Source organism: Gadus chalcogrammus, chromosome 14, assembly GCF_026213295.1.
Source record: "Gadus chalcogrammus isolate NIFS_2021 chromosome 14, NIFS_Gcha_1.0, whole genome shotgun sequence".
Classification (NCBI taxonomy): domain Eukaryota; kingdom Metazoa; phylum Chordata; class Actinopteri; order Gadiformes; family Gadidae; genus Gadus; species Gadus chalcogrammus.
The window spans coordinates 21,939,719-21,958,764 of NC_079425.1; the positions used below are offsets into that span (position 1 = coordinate 21,939,719).

The 19,046-nt window shown below is 48.9% G+C and overlaps 1 protein-coding gene across 3 annotated transcripts in view; it reads left to right on the forward strand.

The window, feature by feature from the left end:
- The first annotated feature begins 296 nt into the window (after positions 1–296).
- gse1b (Gse1 coiled-coil protein b) overlaps positions 297–19,046 on the forward strand; it is a 39,712-nt gene continuing 20,962 nt past the window's right edge. For 2 of the 3 annotated variants that reach the window (XM_056607837.1, XM_056607839.1), the window contains exons 1-2: positions 297–500; positions 13,189–13,386. In XM_056607837.1, the coding sequence (XP_056463812.1) occupies positions 13,191–13,386 (196 nt within the window). In that variant the 5' untranslated portion in view covers positions 297–500; positions 13,189–13,190. Of the gene's footprint in view, positions 501–13,188; positions 13,387–19,046 lie in introns of those variants that run through there. The other variant, XM_056607840.1, reaches the window with a different exon arrangement.

A 19,046-nucleotide genomic window follows, 5' to 3' on the forward strand; every position in this document is an offset into this window, starting at 1 on the left:
GATCATCCCAATAAAAATAACAATCCGCGTGTCTGCCATATAGCACGCATTGTAAGCCCGACAAAGCCGCGACAATACTTCAACTTCATTCTTGTCAAACGCGGAATGTGTAGCATCGACCGTCCATTCATCTCCGTGGCTGGGGGGACAATGAGGGGTCAGCTCTGTGAAGGCGTGACGGGGGAGCAGGTGCTTGCCCCCACCCCGCCCCACCCCACCCCCCGTGTCTGTCTGTCTGTCCCCGCTCTGGAGGAAGCCCCACCTCCAAGCTCTCAGCAGCTGGCCGCCTCTCTCTCTCTCGCTCGCTCTCTCTCTCGCTCCTCCGCTCAGCAGCTCCGTCCCCGTGGCCTCGCTAGGCGTCGGAGCTTCCTGCGTGACAACAAAAGTAGTCTCTTCTCGACGGAGCTGGGAGAAAAAGCCGAAGGATGGATACGCGGTTTCACAACTAAATGAAGAATTACGAATTGATACGGATTGGAATAAGCCCGCATGTAGTTACGGTGAGTGTTTTTCCGGGTGATTACTTCGATCTCGGACACCGCCGGTTGTTCCGTGGAGGATGGTTTCGTTGAGGAAGTTATCACGATCTCGAGGAAACGTCGGTCGGGGTTCGCGAGCCAAGCCAAGCTTGTCGGCTTCACGCGCGCGTGTGCGCGCCACCACCAAGGGAAAGAGAGAGTTTAATGGAGAGAAAGAAAACGTGCCACTGTCGAAGCTGTAACGGGGCTGATGTTTCGCTTTGTGTTTTTGAAAATTCCCCACAATCGAGATATGAAACGCAGGCTATCGCCGGTCTAAAGGGCGGACAGCCCCAACAACTCCCTAATTAACGTCTTCTGACATTGTTTCCAAGACAGACGTTTCTGGTCTGGTCCCCTCGACTGTTATGTTAAGTATAGCCCGAAGGGTTTCTCGGGTTAAACTGTAAGCATCGCGACTGAGACACGTTGAAGTAATTGTGTCGTCAGTTTCTTAAGTCGGTCGATTAAAAAAAAGAAAAAAGATGAAGATCATAAGACACAGTCTAGTCGGTATGCTTTGACGTCACGATATCTGGTCTACTGTACAGCTATTGCCTGATGGAGAAGGCCTATTGATTGCGGTGGTGTTGTTACATGGGTGACCGTTTGGTGTGCCCGAGGTGGGGGTTGGGGTGGTCTTCGTGTGTGTGTGTGTGTGTGTGTGTGTGTGTGTGTGTGTGTGTGTGTGTGTGTGTGTGTGTGTGTGTGTGTGTGTGTGTGTGTGTGTGTGTGTGTGTGTGTGTGTGTAATGCCACTAGAAACAGTGGATGTCGGCGCCTGCAGTTAACAGGAAGAGCGCCGGTTGGCGCACAGGAGCGCGTGAGAAGTGTTTCGACATAACACACACACACACACACACACACACACACACACACACACACACACACACACACACACACACACACACACACACACAGTTTTGCTTATTATACACATAATTGGTCCTAAATCGGCTTGCAGACAGTGTTTATACAACAGCCAGAATAAGGACGGAATTAAAGGCTGCTTTTAGTGTGCCAAGATGTCACTTGGTAACATAATGTTTTCAAATGTCCTATTAAGTAAAAAAAAAAAAAAAGACTCACTTGTCTCAACATAGGCAGATAGATTATATAGATAGCTGAACTCGCTACACACTTAAAAGGATCCATAAAACAACACACAAGAAAGGGGAACATAAACACTTGGGTTGAACCAGCCAGCAGTTCTTAACCTGTCACAGAAACCACAGGTCCCACTGAAGTTGGCGCAGAGTGCACCCCAGTAGACGCGGAGGTGCTGCTTTACTGTACCATTAACCCGCTCTGACACTGGGTGTCTGGGGCAGACGGCAGCTGGGGTGGTGCGGGGTACTGGTGACAGTTTGTCTGTGGCAACAGCACCTGGTTGTGTTTAGAGAGTGATTAGGATAGTCCCTAGCAGCCCCCCCCCCCCCCCCACATACACACACACACACACACACACATGCACACACACACTCCAGTACTGTTGACACAGGGACACCGGACCTAAAGGTGACCCGTTTTGCATATTCCTTATCGACAGCCCATCCTAATGGTTTTGAATGGCGCTGGCTATAAACCTTGATGTTTGCATTGAGTTTACATAGTGGGCCCTGGTTGGAAGACTGGGATGTGTTAGACTTGGCTGGGCTTGGATTTGACTCGCAGTACAACAATGTCCTAAGGTGGTATGAAAATGTGGTTGTACTCTTTATTGTGCGTGTGTTTTTGTGTGCGCTTCACTTGTGTGTGCGCTTGACTAGAAAACCACTGTAGTGTGTTTGGGTAATGAGGGTTTTGCACATCAACAGACATAGCTTTGAGTCCTTCTTTAATGACTTTCTGTGTCCGGCAAAACAGGCCACATTGTGATGTATTTTTTGTGCGTGCATTGTGTTTGTGTATCTGTATACCTTTGTGCGTGTGCAAGTGTGTGATCAAGCCTAACCTGCTCTGTGAGCTGGTCTTTGTAACCGTTTGTTGACACCCACACACACATTACCCATCCGTGTGTCACCTGGCCTTACACTTGAGCTTCTACATATGTGTGTGTGTGTGTGTGTGTGCGCGTGCGCACGCGCATGTCTTTTGACATATTCACAGCCGCACATTATGTGGCCATTTAGTCATCCAATAGTCATTGTTAATCAGTGTCATCTTCGTCCTTTTATCAAACAAAGGGGAATATGAGTCACGTCAACCTAATATGGAGACCACATCTTTTGGTTCTCCGGAATTTGTATTTTCCGGAGAATATGGATTTACATGCAACGATTCATACATGCAACAAATAAAAATTAAGACTTAATTAAAAAATGTTATTGTCAAAATAATAGCCTATTTATAATAACCCTGACTATTATTCTATTAAGCCATAGTTCAGACACTTAATGATAGGGCCTCTTAGCTTTCCAGCTAAGAGGCCCTTAGCATAGTAGGCATCATCATCAGCCTTATAATCTTGGTTCAGACGGCAAATGTCTGTACAGAAGGTGTGGAATAGCCATCGATGTCTCCATCTCACTCTCTCTTTCTCTCTCTTTTCACTCTCCTGTGTGTGCGTGTGTGTGTGTGTCTCTACATTTGTGTGTGTGTGTGTGTGTGTGTGTGTGTGTGTGTGTGTGTGTGTGTGTGTGTGTGTGTGTGTGTGTGTGTGTGTGTGTGTGTGTGTGTGTGTGTGTGTGTGTGTGTGTGTGTGTGAGTGACAAGCAGATGCTATCAGTCACCTGATCTGCCCCAGCATGTCTTGGGAACAGGACACCTGACCTCTCACTGATCTACACACACACACACACACACACACACACACACACACACACACACACACACTTCATGTAAGAAGACCTCATTTGGAGTTTATCCCCGTTTCACTATATTACACCTTTTTTATCATCTACATGTTTGAGTTCACGTTCTCTCATTCTTCCATACTATTTGGTCATCTAGTAACACCCTCTCTATTATGCTGATGCTTCTTATTAGAGGTTGGCTCTTAATTAAGATGGACAACACATTGTCAATCAGGGGCATATATAAACCTCAGAAATTAAATCTTTGTGTGTTTGTTTTCGCTGCCGATGTATGTGCAATGAAAGCCCTTGCTCTGATAAGCGCCTTCCACACACACACACAAAGACACACAAACAGACTGGCAGTCCGACCCGCCCAACAGTTCATGTGGTTGGTTGTGTGTGTCTTTACAAATTACTTTCACTGTGAAGTCACGTTGTAGTCTCCTAATGTGCTCCCCTTAATGTGTTACTGGCTTAACTTTAAGCAGCTATCTACTGTGTGTGTGTGTGTGTGTGTGTGTGTGTGTGTGTGTGTGTGTGTGTGTGTGTGTGTGTGTGTGTGTGTGTGTGTGTGTGTGTGTGTGTGTGTGTGTGTGTGTGTGTTCATGTTGCTAAATGTCCATCCGTGTCCTACCTTGTCGTCACACTTGTGTGAACGGGGTCAGACGTGTGTGAAGGGAAGTCAAGTCTTTCATCTTGGGGTTTGTAATCGGCTTAAGGATGAAGCTAAACGCCTGTAGTCCCTGTAAACCTCCATCGTTCCTCTATATGCACAGGCCTGTCCAAGGCCCACATAGCCCTCAGAACCCCCTGGACCGGTCCTCTCCTTCTTCCTCTGTATGCTAACTCCTATTTTCGGTCCTCCATCAATACTATCACGCGAGAATAAAAAAAGAAACAAAAATAATCAACGGGGAACCTAATTAATAAAAAATCGTATTTGCAGAGATTTGTATTTGCCAAGCATGTCCAATCCGGTGGTAACCCCCTCTGTGACTCGATGGATTCCCATTGAATAACAATACCTTCAAGCAATGGCCCCTGTTCGAGAAAGCCATGCTTTCTCTAAGAGAAAGATAATGATATAATCCTTCTTTTCTTTGTGTGTGGTATTTACATAGCAGGACTTGTTAAAAGGATTAAGAGTTGAGGTGTTAGGGATTTCTTCCCTCTGTTCATTTGCAAATGCCTGTTTATCGAATAAACCACCCTCAGTTTAGGCCTAGGTGATGGCTGTTGATCAAGTCAATCCCATAATAGTATACTAATGGTCAATGATTTATTTTATATAAGTGTGTGTGTGTGTGCGTGTGCTCGTGCGTATGTATGTTACACAGACACAGAGGGTTCAGGGCTGGGAAGAGCAGAGGGAATGCTAATTACACAATCATATCCCGACTGATTCCTTCAGAGAGAGAGATAAGGACTGAGATCAGGATGTGGAGAGAGAAAGAAGATGTGATTTGCGCATGTGATTATATAGAATAAATTTACATAAGAGCAGTTGGCTGCTCATCTGCACAGTAAAGACAGAGGGAGACAGAAAGAGAGGAAAGGCACATGTGTTACATCCTAATGTAATGCAGTGTGTGTGTGTGTGTGTATATTAGCGTGTGTGTTTGTGTATCACAGGTGCAGAAATGGCGATAAGCGCTTCTGTGGCTCTGTTGCATGTGTGCAAATATTTATTTGCTGTTCCCACGTGCCATGCGTGTGTGTGTGTGTGTGTGTGTTTGTGTGCTTGATTGTTTCTCTGCCTCCTGCATTGTGTGTGTGTGTGTGTGTGTGTGTGTGTGTGTGTGTGTGTGTGTGTGTGTGTGTGTGTGTGTGTGTGTGTGTGTGTGTGTGTGTGTGTGTGTGTGTGTGTGTGTGTGTGTGTGTGTGTGTGTGTCTCCATACCTGTGTAAGACTGACAGGTGAAGAGGGAGATGGAGACTGGTCGGTAATGCTTGCTTTAAGCCACCAGATTCACAGGCCAAACACTAGACTCAAGTGTTTGGTTTAGCCCTTGGACTTCCCCTTGTCTGCTGGTTTGTGTGTGAGCAATGCATGCGTGCACTCGTGTACGTAGAGCACAGCAGAGAGAATGAGTTACTGGTGTTGTGTGTGTGTGTGTGTGTTCACACCTTTTTGGAATCATGGTGAGGCGTAACCAGACTTTGCTGTTTTACGCCTACGCTGATGTGAGACATGAGAGCCCACAAAGACGCACACGTGTGTGTGTGTGTGTGTGTGTGTGTGTGTGTGTGTGTGTGTGTGTGTGTGTGTGTGTGTGTGTGTGTGTGTGTGTGTGTGTGTGTGTGTGTGTGTGTGTGTGTGTGTGTGTGTGTGTGTGATTAGTAGACCAAGGCAGTGGAGGCTGGGGGGGAAAGGAGAGTGTATTTTCTATTCCTTTCCTCAAGACACAGCACTGGTGCATGCATACCTGCTGGATTTAATAAAGAACCAGCTAACGTACTCAACTCACAGAGTGCCAACAACCACAGAGATATCCAGATCATCCACAATTCCTCCCAAGGCAATTGGTACCAATAGTGTGACCGTGGACGCCTCTGAGCAGACACACTCAGAAACCAGAAGGGTTTAAGGAACCTCTGACTTTGTGGTCGAAAGTTCAGAATAGCACGGAAGATGATTTGCATTTTAAATAATTTTCGTGCAGAGTGTCAGACATCTACAGACCTGAGAGATAGATACTTAGAGGCATAATTAACTTAACTTCTTTTTCCTCCCATAAGGGTTGTGTGAGTTTCCCAAATTAAACAAAATCGCCCTCAGACAAGGGAAGATGGAGTGCTGGGTGGATATCTACACAGAGAGAGGCACATAGACACAGAGAACAGGGGACACAGATACACACACACACACTGACAGTGAGGAACATGCTGAGATACCGGCTCTGCTTAATGATATAGTACATCTATGTTTGCTCATACAGTCATGCGTACTAGGTGCTTTGGTTTGACAGTTGATTGAGTGAGTGGAGAGAGCTAAAGCTCACCAATGCTCATCCTAACTTGCCTCCTACCCATTTGCTTTGCTTTCCCTGTTTCCTCGAATTTTGTTCTCGTTCTGCTGCAAGACGAACCGCGGTTTCGAGGGTTCCTTTGATGTCACTTTTTCACACCCACCAACACGCACGTACGTTTGGTAGTGCCTGAGGGGAGATTGCACTGACAACTCATTACAGATGTCAAACAAACCTGCACAACCTGAGCTGGTTTATCCTGCTTTGTGTGTTTGTGTGTGTGTGTATGTGTGCGTGTGTAATATATACCAACCACATTATGAGTATCTTCAGCATGTGACTTTCTCAAGACGCCCCGTTACCCAGCTTCCCCTCACACTGAGAGCAAACCACACCACGAGTTTCCCGGATTCCTCCAAATTGTTTAACTACTGCTCCAGTTCTCCCAGTAGTTAAAGTTCAATATTTGTTCTATTTTTACTGTAACTTCAGAATCCATGATGTCAAACGTATCCAGTTATCACTTGCTTCAAGGTGGTTCCATAATAGATTCAGAATATTTTGTCATTTGTAGATAGTTCCCTCCCTCCCTCTCTCCCTCACTCCCCTCCTCCCTGGCATAGCAGTAAGCCCCCGAGGCCTGGATGTCTTCAGACCCCCAGCAGCAGTCAATCAGCCGCGGCCTAGCTGTGGAAGTCTGTCTGCTCACCACACCACACCAAACGGCCACTCCTACGAGGGGAAGCCCTCAGGAAGCAACCCATAAATACCTGCCCCAATACTGCTACTACTACTGACCCGGGGCCAAAAGAGAGCCCATCATGCTGTGCACCGAGGAGCCGTTCTGGCCTGGTCCTGACCTGGCCTGGCCTGGAAGGTTGCCTGGATCAGATAGGGAATAGCGTTGCGCTGCTAGTTTTAACGAGCTGATAGGCAAATCCCTTCCTGGTTAAAGATTAACCACCCTCTAGAGCTGCCACTGCATTATCTTCATGCTGGCCTGGGCACACAGGAGCCAAGAGGATTTACTCCCCCTCCCTCCCTGCCTCCCTTACTCTATCGCTCTCTCTGTCTCTCTTCCTCTCTCTCTCTCTCTCTCTCTCTCTCTCTGTCTGTCTCTGTCTCTCTCTGTCTCTGTCTCGCTCTGTCTCTCTCTCGCTCTGTCTCTCTCTCTCTCCCTCCCTCTCTCTGTCTCTGTCTCTGTCTCTGTCTCTCTCCCTCCCTCCCTCTCTCTGTCTCTCTCTGTCTCTCTCTGTCTCTGTCTCTCTCTCTCTCTCTCTCTCTCTCTCTCTCTCTCTCTCTCTGTCTCTGTTTCTGTCTCTGTCTCTCTCTCGCTGTCTCTCTCTCTCTTCCTACATGTCTATGTCAAAGAGAGCCAGAAAGGGTAATCTGCATTCCAGCCAACAGAGTGTTGGAAAAGTGTGGCTGTGTGTTTGTTGGTGTGTTAATGATCCGCTTTCCTCCCAGTGGGGTGTTAAGACTTTGTGTTTACTGTATGTCATTTAGCTGTAGAGAGCTGCTGTCCTGTGCATGTGTGTGTGTACCGTGTGAGGTTGCGTGGGCTCCTGTACGCAAATATATGTTCATGTGTCTTCTATATGTGTGTGTGTGCGTGTGCGTGCGTGTGCGTGCGTGCGCATGCGTGCACGTGCTTCAACCGGCATTCCTTTTTCCAAATACTTTGTTTTGTTTTCCCTTGGGCTGTAACAACACTCAAAGGGTTAATTACACCAGGAGCCGGGGCGTTTAACAGATTCCTTTAACCCTTAGGCGGTCTGAAAGAGCCGACGCTACTGTGCTTAATAATCCCCTCCCAAGATGGCTCCTTGAAAGACCATGAAAACCCACATATATACCCTTTATTTAAGCAAAGGCCTGGCTTCTATTTGAGTGGTGTAATCTCGCCCGTATTAAGTACAGCTACCCTTGTTTTATTGTTTGAGTATCGCTGGATAGCAAGGCATTGTAATTAGGTTTCCCTTTACTGTAAGAAGTCTCCATCTGCTGGACGTTTCGAGGATTGTATGAAAGCGTTTGTGCTGAATGAATTGGTCGTTTTTTTTTTTCGATACTAATGGAATTTTGCAATTTACTCATATCATTAGTATTTCCTTTGCTACTAGTCTCTCATTATCTTTCTTAGCGGCTTGTGTTGCAATCAAGTCCTCGTTAAGTTCAGAATTTACGACGCATAAATTAAACACAACCTTTCCGTACTGCTTTTAAGTCCCTCCTTGTTTGCTAACACTCCCACTAAAGATATTAGAGTGGTGACAAGGGCCTGGTTGTGCCTCTAATCCGATCGGGTGAGCAACTTAATCCCTTGTCTTCAAGTGGTGATTGCGTTCGACGCCTCGCCTCGGCCAGATGGAGAAATAAAAAGTGCAGTTTATTTTACCCTGTTTCTCAGCGGCACTCTATCTACGGTGGCCTGCTGTGTCTTGTTGTGTTGCGGCCCACAACAACGGGGAGTGAATGGGCTCCTTATCTGTCAACATGATGTTAGCTGACCCCACCCAGAGAGAGAGCGAGAGAGAGCGAGAGAGAGCGAGAGAGAGCGAGAGAGAGCGAGAGAGAGCGAGAGAGAGAGAGAGAGGACTCAGGCCAAGCTGTGTGCTTCCTCCAGAGTGGCCGATAGAGAGAGATAGGGAGGGGGTTGGGGGAGAGAAGGATGAAAGAGAAGGAAGGAGAGTGTTGGAGGGAAAGAGGGGATGGAACAGAGGATGGAGGGGGGATGGAAGAGAGAGGGGGGGGGGGAAACAGGAAGCAAGGGGACGAAGCATCGATATGTGGGGGGGGCAGGGGACTGGTGTGTCGTGTTGTCTCAGAGGAGCTAGAGCGTGGCCTAAGAAACAGAAAGGAGCTTTGTTGAGAAGTGGCTCTTGGCACACCACTGGCCACCATGTTGCTTTGCTTCATAAGTAGGTCTCTCTCTCTCTCTCTCTCTCTCTCTCTCTCTCTCTCTCTCTCTCTCTCTCTCTCTCTCTCTCTCTCTCTCTCTCTCTCTCTCTCTCTCTCTCTCTCTCTCTCTCTCTCTCTCTCTCTCTCTCTCTCTCTCTCTCTCTCATAGTTTCTCGCAATTCATCAAAACTCCTCCTCTAAACTCATCTCCCAGTCTTCCTCTCAGTCTCTCTGTATCTCTCTCTCGCTGTCTCTTTCTCTCTTGATCGTCTCTCTTCGTTGCGCTGGCCTCCTCACTGTTTGGATAGGAGTATCAGGTGGAGGAAGTGACTACAGAACCTGCTCATTCACACCCCAGCGAAGACACAACATCAGGGAGGAAGTGGACTCGCTATTTAACACTGACCACATCGAACAATACTGCGTTGTGTGGTTCTGTGTGTGACAACGATGTGTGTTTGCCGAATGCCACTTCAGTTTTTAGACTTGTAGGGGGAGAGAGGAGAGGGAGAGAAATTGATTCCGACTCGGTGGGTTAGCTAACTTGTGCTGCAGGGCCTGACACAGGCCAGGACAAGTCTCCCTCTCAGGATCTCTCTCGCTCTCTCGCTCGCGCTCTCTCTCTCGTGCTCTCTCGCTCCCTCTCTGACGCTCTTTCCACACAAACACACAGACAGACACAGTTTATCTACCCCCGCCCTCGCTCACCCACTATGGGGTCAGATCTGATGACCGACCCTGTGTGAAAGAAAAAAAGAGAAGAAGTGGAAGACACATCCACACACACAGATGCACACACCACCTTCGAGCGCCTCCTCCTCCTCTTCCTCCCCCTCCTCCTCCCCCCGGGACCCCTCCCCCACCTAAGTGCCCCCATGGCAGGGCATGCATGCCTCTGTCTGTTATCTGCAAATGGCTGAGGAATTATAGGTTGGGGGGGGGGGGGGGGGGGGGGGGGCAGGTCGTCATGTGACATCGTAGCAGCTGCTGGGCTAAGAATTTCTGTTTTCTCATCAAGGGAGGGAGAGAGAGAGCCAGCAAGACAGAGAGAGATAGATAGAGAGAGAGAGAGGTAGAGAGAAGGGCAGGGCGAGCGAGCCAAGCAGTAGAGTGCGAGTGAGGGAGCCAGAGAGAGAGAGAGAGAGGGAGCGAGCAAGTGAGGAGGACACGGATAGGCAGAGTGCGTGTGTGTGTGTGTGTGTGTGTGTGTGTGTGTGTGTGTGTGTGTGTGTGTGTGTGTGTTGCTTTGTTAGATAAGCTCCAAACTGTTCTTTGTGAGCGACAGGGTGAGGGGCAGAGGGAGGGAGGGAGAGAGAGAGGGAGGGAGAGAGAGAGAGAGGGGGAGGGAGAGAGAGGGAGAGGGAGAGAGAGGGAGAGGGAGAGAGAGGGAGGTTCGGGCGGCAGATAGAGGCGATACTAGAGAGCGACAGAGAGAGAGGAGGTGGAGGAGCAGCAGGAGGAGGAGAGGAAGATGCGGTGTGTCCTGCTGGGTAGGGGCTCTGTGTGGCGGGCGGGGCTCAGCAGGAAGACGCAGCCATGGGAGACTGATGACGCTCCGCTCCTTTGTACAGTAAGGAGCCTCCGTCGGGCTTTCCGTCTCTCTCGCTCCGCCTGTGTCATCTGGCCATGCTTGCGTGTCTGTGTGTGCGGGATTACCTGTTTCTATTGTTTGTGTTTGTTTTTCGTCGGTGTAGCCTTGAATGTGTGTGTGGGTGTTTTAAAGTGTATGTGTTCAAAAAGGTATTTGTACATGATTCAGGTTATACCAGTGTGTTTCTTGGCGTTCGCAATCTGGTGGTCTGCGTGTGTGTGTGCGTGCAGGGGAGCATGTGTGTGGGACGGTGGACTGGGTCTGTGTGTCTCCCCCGGAGGTGGTGAGCTCTGAACTCTGAGCCGTGCTCTATCTCTCTGGCCGTGGACGTATCTGTCTGCTTTTGTGTGTGAACACTTCCTGGTTCTCATACAGTTGAATGGTCAGTGACTATCTAAAGAGGTGTGTGTGTGTGTGTGTGTGTGTGTGTGTGTGTGTGTGTGTGTGTGTGTGTGTGTGTGTGTGTGTGTGTGTGTGTGTGTGTGTGTGTGTGTGTGTGTGTGTGTGTGTGTGTGTGTGTGTGTGTGTGCTCTCAGTGCTGGGCTGGATCGAGGCATGAATACTTAGACGGCCTGTTTGCTTATATGCAATTCTTTAACCATTGGTTATTTGTCTTTCTGTGTGTGTGTGTGTTTGTGTCTCCATGCGCTGTGCGCACACATGTGGGTATGGGTCTGTGTGTGTGCCCTGAGTGTGTGTGTGTGTAAGACTGAATGTCGGGCGGGCTGTGCGGTGGTGTGAGTGTGTAAAGACGGTAGTCATTGTTGATTCCATGATTAATTGTCGGTGGGTTCACTCAGAGGGTACTGGGCGATTGGAAGGTCAGGCAGAGCAATGCTGAGGTAGAACACACTTATTCATTGTTTTACACATGCACGCACACACAGCTCTGTGTGTATGTGTGTCCGTGTGTGTGTGTGTGTGTGTGTGTGTGTGTGTGTGTGTGTGTGTGTGTGTGTGTGTGTGTGTGTGTGTGTGTGAGAGAGAGAGAGAAAACGGCACCTCTTTAATGTCTCTGGGCTAGTCCAATATGTAATTCCAACTCGTATAATTGTAGTATTGATATTCTGTTAGTGAACAGAACAGAGCACTCCCAGCTTGTGTGTCTGTCGGCGTGTGTGGGTGGGTTTCTTCTTCTTGTGTGCGTGTGCATGTCTGGGATTGTGGTTACTGTGTGTCTGCCAGAGGATAGACATAGACATGGAATGTAAACAAAGTGTGTGGGCGTGTGGGGTGTGTGTGTGTGTGCGACTGTGTGTGTGTGTGACTGTGTGTGTGTGTGTTAATGGAATCGTTAATCCCCCTATTTCTTCACCAACATTCCATATGAACCTAGAGCCACCTCCACACAGGAAGTCATACCTCACATCAGCATGTGTGTGTGCCTGAGTATTTATGTCTGTGTGTGTGTGTGTGTGGGTTGAAGTAAGCAAGGCTACCGCGGACCACTCAGTCATTCATGCATTCCACTGACCAACGCACTGTAAAAGTGTCACCTTTCGCTAGACACACACAGAATCACAAACATAAACACACACTCAAAGGGCAGAAGTACTCTTAGCCCTAAAGCTACTAAAAGGTCAATATAAGCCTGGAGACACAACAAATACACAAACAGAAGTAAATAATATCAGGTCGTAAATCATAAGAGATTGAAGTCGTTTGTTTGTTTGGTTTACACGGACAAACATGATTAATATGTAGTAATATGATATAAAGGCACACATTGTCTGAAACAATATAACAAACACTTTTTAGTTGTAGAGGAATGCTTCCTCATGACAGGAGCAGTATTTGTGTGAATCATGTTTTGAGCCCAGCATCCTAGCATCCAGAACTGTAAGTTCCCAATTTTGGTTGGTTGAATGCTGCTGCTGGTCACATTATTGTGCAACCAATCAGTGGAGAGAGGTGTGTGTTTGTGTGTGTGTGTGTGCGTGTGTGTGTGCGTGTGCGTGTGCGCCTAGTCTCCTGGTGACCTGGTCCCAGCATGCCGGGCGCTGTGAACTGGGGCAGACGGGAAAGACTGCTCACTGATCCAGCCTCCTCACTCACCTCTGACCCTCAGCCAATAGACCACCGACCCTCCCCCCCCCCATCCCATAATATACACACACAGTCCACTCCATTCCACCAATCCCTGGCCGTGCAGCTGTCACACATAGACAGACAGCCCAAGGCTCGGTTGAGGGCTCACTTCTAGGAATCGGGTCTTATCCTATTTACATGCTTCCCTGCCATGTGAGTGGTTGAATGGGTCATCCTGAAGGGTGTGTTTGTGCTGACACCCGTGGCCCCACTATTAGTAGGATCAGTCAACACAGGCCTAGCCTATTGTGACCCTAAACGCAACGTTGATCATGAATCAATAACTAATCAATTTCCTTTTTTTGCTCCTCCCTTCTCCCCTCAGGCATGAGCCATGAGCCAAAGTCACCATCTTTAGGAATGATCTCCACGGCGACTCGTACCACGGCAACGGTCAGCCCCCTCACCCCCTCACCTCTCAACGGCTCCATCGTAGCCAATGGGAGCCCGGCTGCCCAGTCGGCTCACTCCGGATTCGCTGCAGCCCTCCGTAAACTGGCAAAACAAGCCGAAGAGCCTCGAGGTGAGCACACGCACACGCACACACAGACAAACAGACACACATGCACATGCACACAATACACACGCACGCACACAAACGCCCACAAATGCACACTCTAATGGCAACACCTGTGTGGACAGGCTTCTCCCCAAAGGTAAGCCCTGGGACCATGTGACTCTGCACCCTGACCTTTAATCTTTGACCTTCAGATCCTTAATGGGTTAAGACGGATGCGAGCTACTTAAATGGCGGAGCTTTGTGTGTGGATGTGTGCCTCAGGTGGGCGTCTCGGGGGCATTGCTGTCGCTTGTACCTTTTGTACATTTACAGGTACATTGTGGTCCGACGGCTAAAGGTTTAGCACCCCTTAGCGCAGGGCTGCTAATAGCACTGGAGTGGTATCCACACAGGATTGAATTAGCCTAGCATCCCTTGAGATATCGAGACAAGCAGGAGCCGTGCTTGCTGGCCCAGTTATGTGTATGTGTGTGTGTGTGTGTGTGTGTGTGCACGTGCGTGTTTGTGTGTGCGCGTGCGTGTTTGAAACGTGTGATTGAATTCCCAGCTCTCAGAGCTCCGCTGTTAGCATGAATATGATGTAAGCGTCATGTGGCGGGGTGAGAAGTTTACAAAGGCAGCTTTTCTAATTGGGACAGGATCATATGACCCTACAACACTCACTTATACTCCCCACAGCTTACACACACACACACGAGCATGTGCGCACAGACACACACACATGCGCGTGCACACCCACGGTCCCATCCCATTCCTTTCTATTTGACAGATTTACCAGGAATATATACACATTTGTGTTTGTGTGTCACTGTCTGTGGGTGTGTGATCGTGTGTGTGTGTGTGAGGCGCGTGTTTTTGTGTGTTTGTGTGTTAGCGTGTGCGTCTGTGTGAGCCAACTGAGCATGTGTGTGTGTGGCCTCATGCACCAGGTCCACAAAGGGCCTTCTAACCCAGCTGTCCAGCCAGGCTCTGGGTCTCTTCATCAGGCTCTCCCAACTCTTCCTCCCCTGGCTCTCCCTCCATCCCTCCCTTCCTGGCAAGGAACCTGGAAATGAATCATTAAGGGGGGAAGAGAGATGGAGGGAGTGAAGTTAAAGAATGAGCTAAACAAAGAGAACACACCGCAGTGTTCTCTCTCTCTCTCTCTCTTTCTTTCTTTCTTTCTTTCTTTCTTTCTTTCTTTCTTTCTTTCTTTCTTTCTTTCTTTCTTTCTTTCTTTCTTTCTTTCTTTCTTTCTTTCTTTCTTTCTTTCTTTCTTTCTTTCTTCTCTCTCTCTCTCTCTCTCTCTCTCTCTCTCTCTCTCTCTCTCTCTCTCTCTCTCTCTCTCTCTCTCTCTCTCTCTCTCTCTCTCTCTCTCTCTCTCTCTCTCTCTTCCCCCCGCCCCCCCCACCATATCTTTTAGATGTGCCAGCTCCAATATACAGTCACTCAAACTTCTCCAACAGCAAATCCATTATCATCCTCTCTTCTCCACACACACACACACACACACACACACACACACACACACACACACACACACACACACACACACACAGGCTCCCTTCCTTGATTTAACAGTTGTTTTAGTTCTCATCAGATCGCTCATCGCCGGGTGAACACGATGAATGTGCTGGGTCAGGCACTCTTTCCATCGTGAGGCATGCCGTTGCGTCCGCATATGGACTTAAGTAATCACTTTGTTTGTGATTCATGCCCGCTATTAATAAATACGTGTACAATGCCATCCGAGTACGCCTCCTTTGTCATCTGCTCAGACGGTCCCTGCAGCGGGTCCTCTGTGATTAAGCGTCACCTGTGTGTCTCCACACCAAAGCCTCAAAGCTAATAATAATAATAACGCCGTTATACCCGGGCCCGCTGCTGATGGTGATGCCTGGTCATGTTGTAGCTGGCGTCGTGTGTGGGTGAGTCAGAGACCTGCCGTGGAGGAGGAGGAGGAGGAGGAGGAGGAGGGACTGCCTACATCAAGGTGCCCCCCCCCCCGCTGCAGGATAAGGAACCTCTCAATCCCAGGGTCATCCCTTTAGAAACAGGCTTCCTGGACAAGTAGATGTATACACTCACATTTGTAAACGCACACAGTTGAACTCACCTTCACACACAAACACACACTCCAGGATTAACGCCCACCCACATTTGTGTGTAGTTGTTCCTGCTCCAGTGTGGTCTTCACAAGCTGCAACCTGCTGCCCCTATATTAGCTGGTTTGACTAACCCAGTGTGTGTGTGCGTGTGTGTGTGTGTGTGTCACCCCCGCTCTCTACTATGTAATTTATCATAATGAATAGAGAGGTAGATATTAGGACCATGACTCTATCCTCAACCCCAGGAGTATGAAATGGCTTTGTATCTCTATCAGTCTCTCACCCCCCCCACACACACACACACACACACACACACACACACTCTGATCAAAGAATTCTAGCTCATTCTTTCATTAGCATGTGCATGTACACAAGTTCCGACACTCTCACACTCACACACACACACACACACTGACACAGGCACCCTGTCACTCCGCTGTAATGAATGGACGTGTGTACAGACTAGCGCTGTGCTGGAGGGTGGAGTTGTTTGGTAATGAGAATCAGAGCAGCATAAAGGAAACACGCACTCTCACACGCACGCACGCTCTCACTCTCACACTCACACACGCTCACACACACGCACGCGTCAGATGTGTGGCCTTAGAATGGCACCCATGCTGGTATCTGATTAATTAGGCCGTTCGGAGTGTAATCTACTCCCTTGCTACCTTACCTTGTTGCTTCCTAACCGCTCTAGTACATTGCTTTCCACATAACTATGAGAGAGAGGGATGGATAGACAGACAATCAGGCATTTGTAAACAGCAGTTGAGCACCGCAAGTTATGTTTTTGTGTGTGTGTGTGTGTGTGTGTGTGTGTGTGTGTGTGTGTGTGTGTGTGTGTGTGTGTGTGTGTGTGTGTGTGTGTGTGTGTGTGTGTGTGTGTGTGTGTGTGTGTGGCCGGAGGCTCCCTTGTTTCTGGGAGCCTACAGCATGCTGGGACAGCAGGGCAGTGTGGTTCTGACCTCTCCATCTGGAACCTGCCTGGAGCTCCAACAGCCTGACTGTGTGTGTGTACGTGTGTGCGTATGCATGCTTATGTGTCTATGTAGTTGTGTGTGCGTCCCCTAAAGGCAAAACCCTTTAGGCTCTGGCTGTCCCTGAAACACTTTCAAACAAGCGCATTCGCTTTCGCGGTCTCTCTCTAGATTGCTCCTTCTCTCCCTCTCTTCTCTCTCTCCCTTGCTCTCTCTTGATCTCTTTGTCTCTCCCTCTCTCTCTCTATCTTCTCTCTCTCCCTTGGTCCTCGCTACTTCTCTCTCTCACTTGCTCTCACTAGATCTCTCTAGATCTCTTTGTCTCTCTCTCCTTCTTCTCTCTCTCTCTTCTCTCTATCTCTTACTTGCTCCCTCTAGATCTCTCCAGATTTCTGTCTCTCTCTCTTTCTCTCGTTCCCCCCTGCTTCCAGTCACCTCCCACCTTTCGCTGCTCTGTTTATTAGCATACATTATAAATCACAATGTGCGCTCCTACAGTGAGCCACTGGAACAGAGGAAGGCTGTTCTTCTCCTCCGCCATCTTGTACCGTCTTCCTTCCTCTTGGCACGCCAACACACACACACACGTTCACACACGTACACATACCCACATGCACATACACACCAACATGTATTGTGTGAACCTCCCTCCCTCCCTGCCCCTCCAATACTAGAGGCATATTCAGGCTTGTGTGTGTGTGCGTGCGCATATCTTGGTGAGCACGTGTTTATGTGCATGTGTGTTTGGTGATGCTTGTGGCTGTTGTGTTCATGCGTAAATGTGTGTGTATGTGTTTGCATGTGGGTGTGAGTGTGTTCATAAATGTGTGTATTCATAAATGTTTGTGCATCTTCATCAATGTGTTTGCGTGTTCTTAGTGAGTGAGTGCGTGTTCATGAAGGTGTGTATGTGTGTGCTCGTGAATGCGCGTGTGTGTGCGCGTGTGTGTGTGAGCCTGGCTGAGAGGGGTGATATTAGCAGGGATGGCATATGGATGCAGGGTTGACTGGGCGCTGCTATGCACACCAGGTGTGAAATGGACTGTTTAATTAAGTGCTGATGTTGTTCTAATGCATGCAGGGCGGGGGGGGGGGGGGGGGGGGGGGGTGGGTGGAGGAAGAGGAGGAGATGAAGGCTGGAACATGGCGGGGGTGTCAGGAGCACCTTCTGTCTGGTGTGTGTGTGTGTGTGTGGCAGGGAGTGAGCTGGGCTCTGTTGGCAGTGGGCTGCTGGTGGGTGGGTTAGGATGGAGGTAGCCACTGGGCTCCACGGTGGGCGTAACACTGCTGGTTTGAAGGCTTGAGGGCGCAGGGTGTATTGATGTTTATTGATGCCACGCTGGTGTTCTTCGGTTTCATCCGTGATTCTATGAAAGCGCTATGAAAGCTGTATTTTAATGTCCGTTCTCGGTTGGGCGCTGACTTGACCCAGGGCTACATACACAGCTTTGATCATTTGTGTTTAGTGTGTGTGTGTGTGTGTTTGTCTTTTGGTGTGTGTGTCTGTGCGCGCCTGCATGTGTGTGTGTCATTGTAGGGTTGAGCAGTCAAGTGTGCAGGCAGCCTGGGATGGAGGGATGGAGGGTCTGGTAATGGAGGAGGAGATGGAACGTGGAGCATCACATTAATCACACACAGCCTGGCACTGACACAGGATTCTCTCTCTCTCTCTCTCGCTCTCTCGCTCTCTTGCTCGCTCTATTGCTCTCTCTCACTCTCGCTCTCTCTCATATATATATATCTATATATATATTCATTTCCATTCGCTGTCTCTCACTCTCTTGCCATTCATGTGTGTGTTTGTGTGCGTGCACGTGCGCGCGCACACACACAGAGAGAGAGCACGGGTGCGGCTAATGAAGTGCAGGTAGTGAGATGATGAGCCTACGTCAGGCTCTAGGGACGTGTGCTTCAGTCCTACTGACACTACCCCCCCTCCCCCCCACTCTCCCCCTCCAACACAGCTCCGCCTCCCCCCCCTCCCCTCGGGGGCTGGCAGGGTGGCCATCTTCTCCTTCTGAGGACAGAAAGGGGCGGGGCCTATCTCAACACCCAATCACTTCCTATTCTGAAAGAAAAGGGAAATTTCCATCTCCCAAGGTTTGTCATTGGGCACCAAATCAGATGGAGAGATTGGGGAAGAGAGATTGTGTGTGTGTGTGTGTGTGTGTGTGTGTGTGTGTGTGTGGGGGGGGGGGGGGGGGATGAATATTCAAGATGCGTGATTGTAGATTGAAGAGGGAAAATCCCGGGAGGCAGTGGCTTGATAAGGATGGTCGGCGCTGGTTTAATGCCTCGTAGTGTATGTGGTTAGTAAAGCACATGAAAAGAAAAATGGTGAACAAAATTACCAGTAAAAAAATAAATAAAAGAATAGATGTACACTCCGAACACATGCATTGTCTTATTTCCTTAGGCAGCAGCTGACCAGATGTACCCGCTGTAAATGTGTTTATAAACAGGGAGCTGCAAGAAGGGAATAAAGGACTGTGTGTGTGTGTGTGTGTGTGTGTGCGTGTGTGCTGAATTGGATGAGAGCTGGAGGAAGGAGGATGAAGGAAGAGGGTGAAGCCAGCGGGAGGAGCCACCCTGTTCT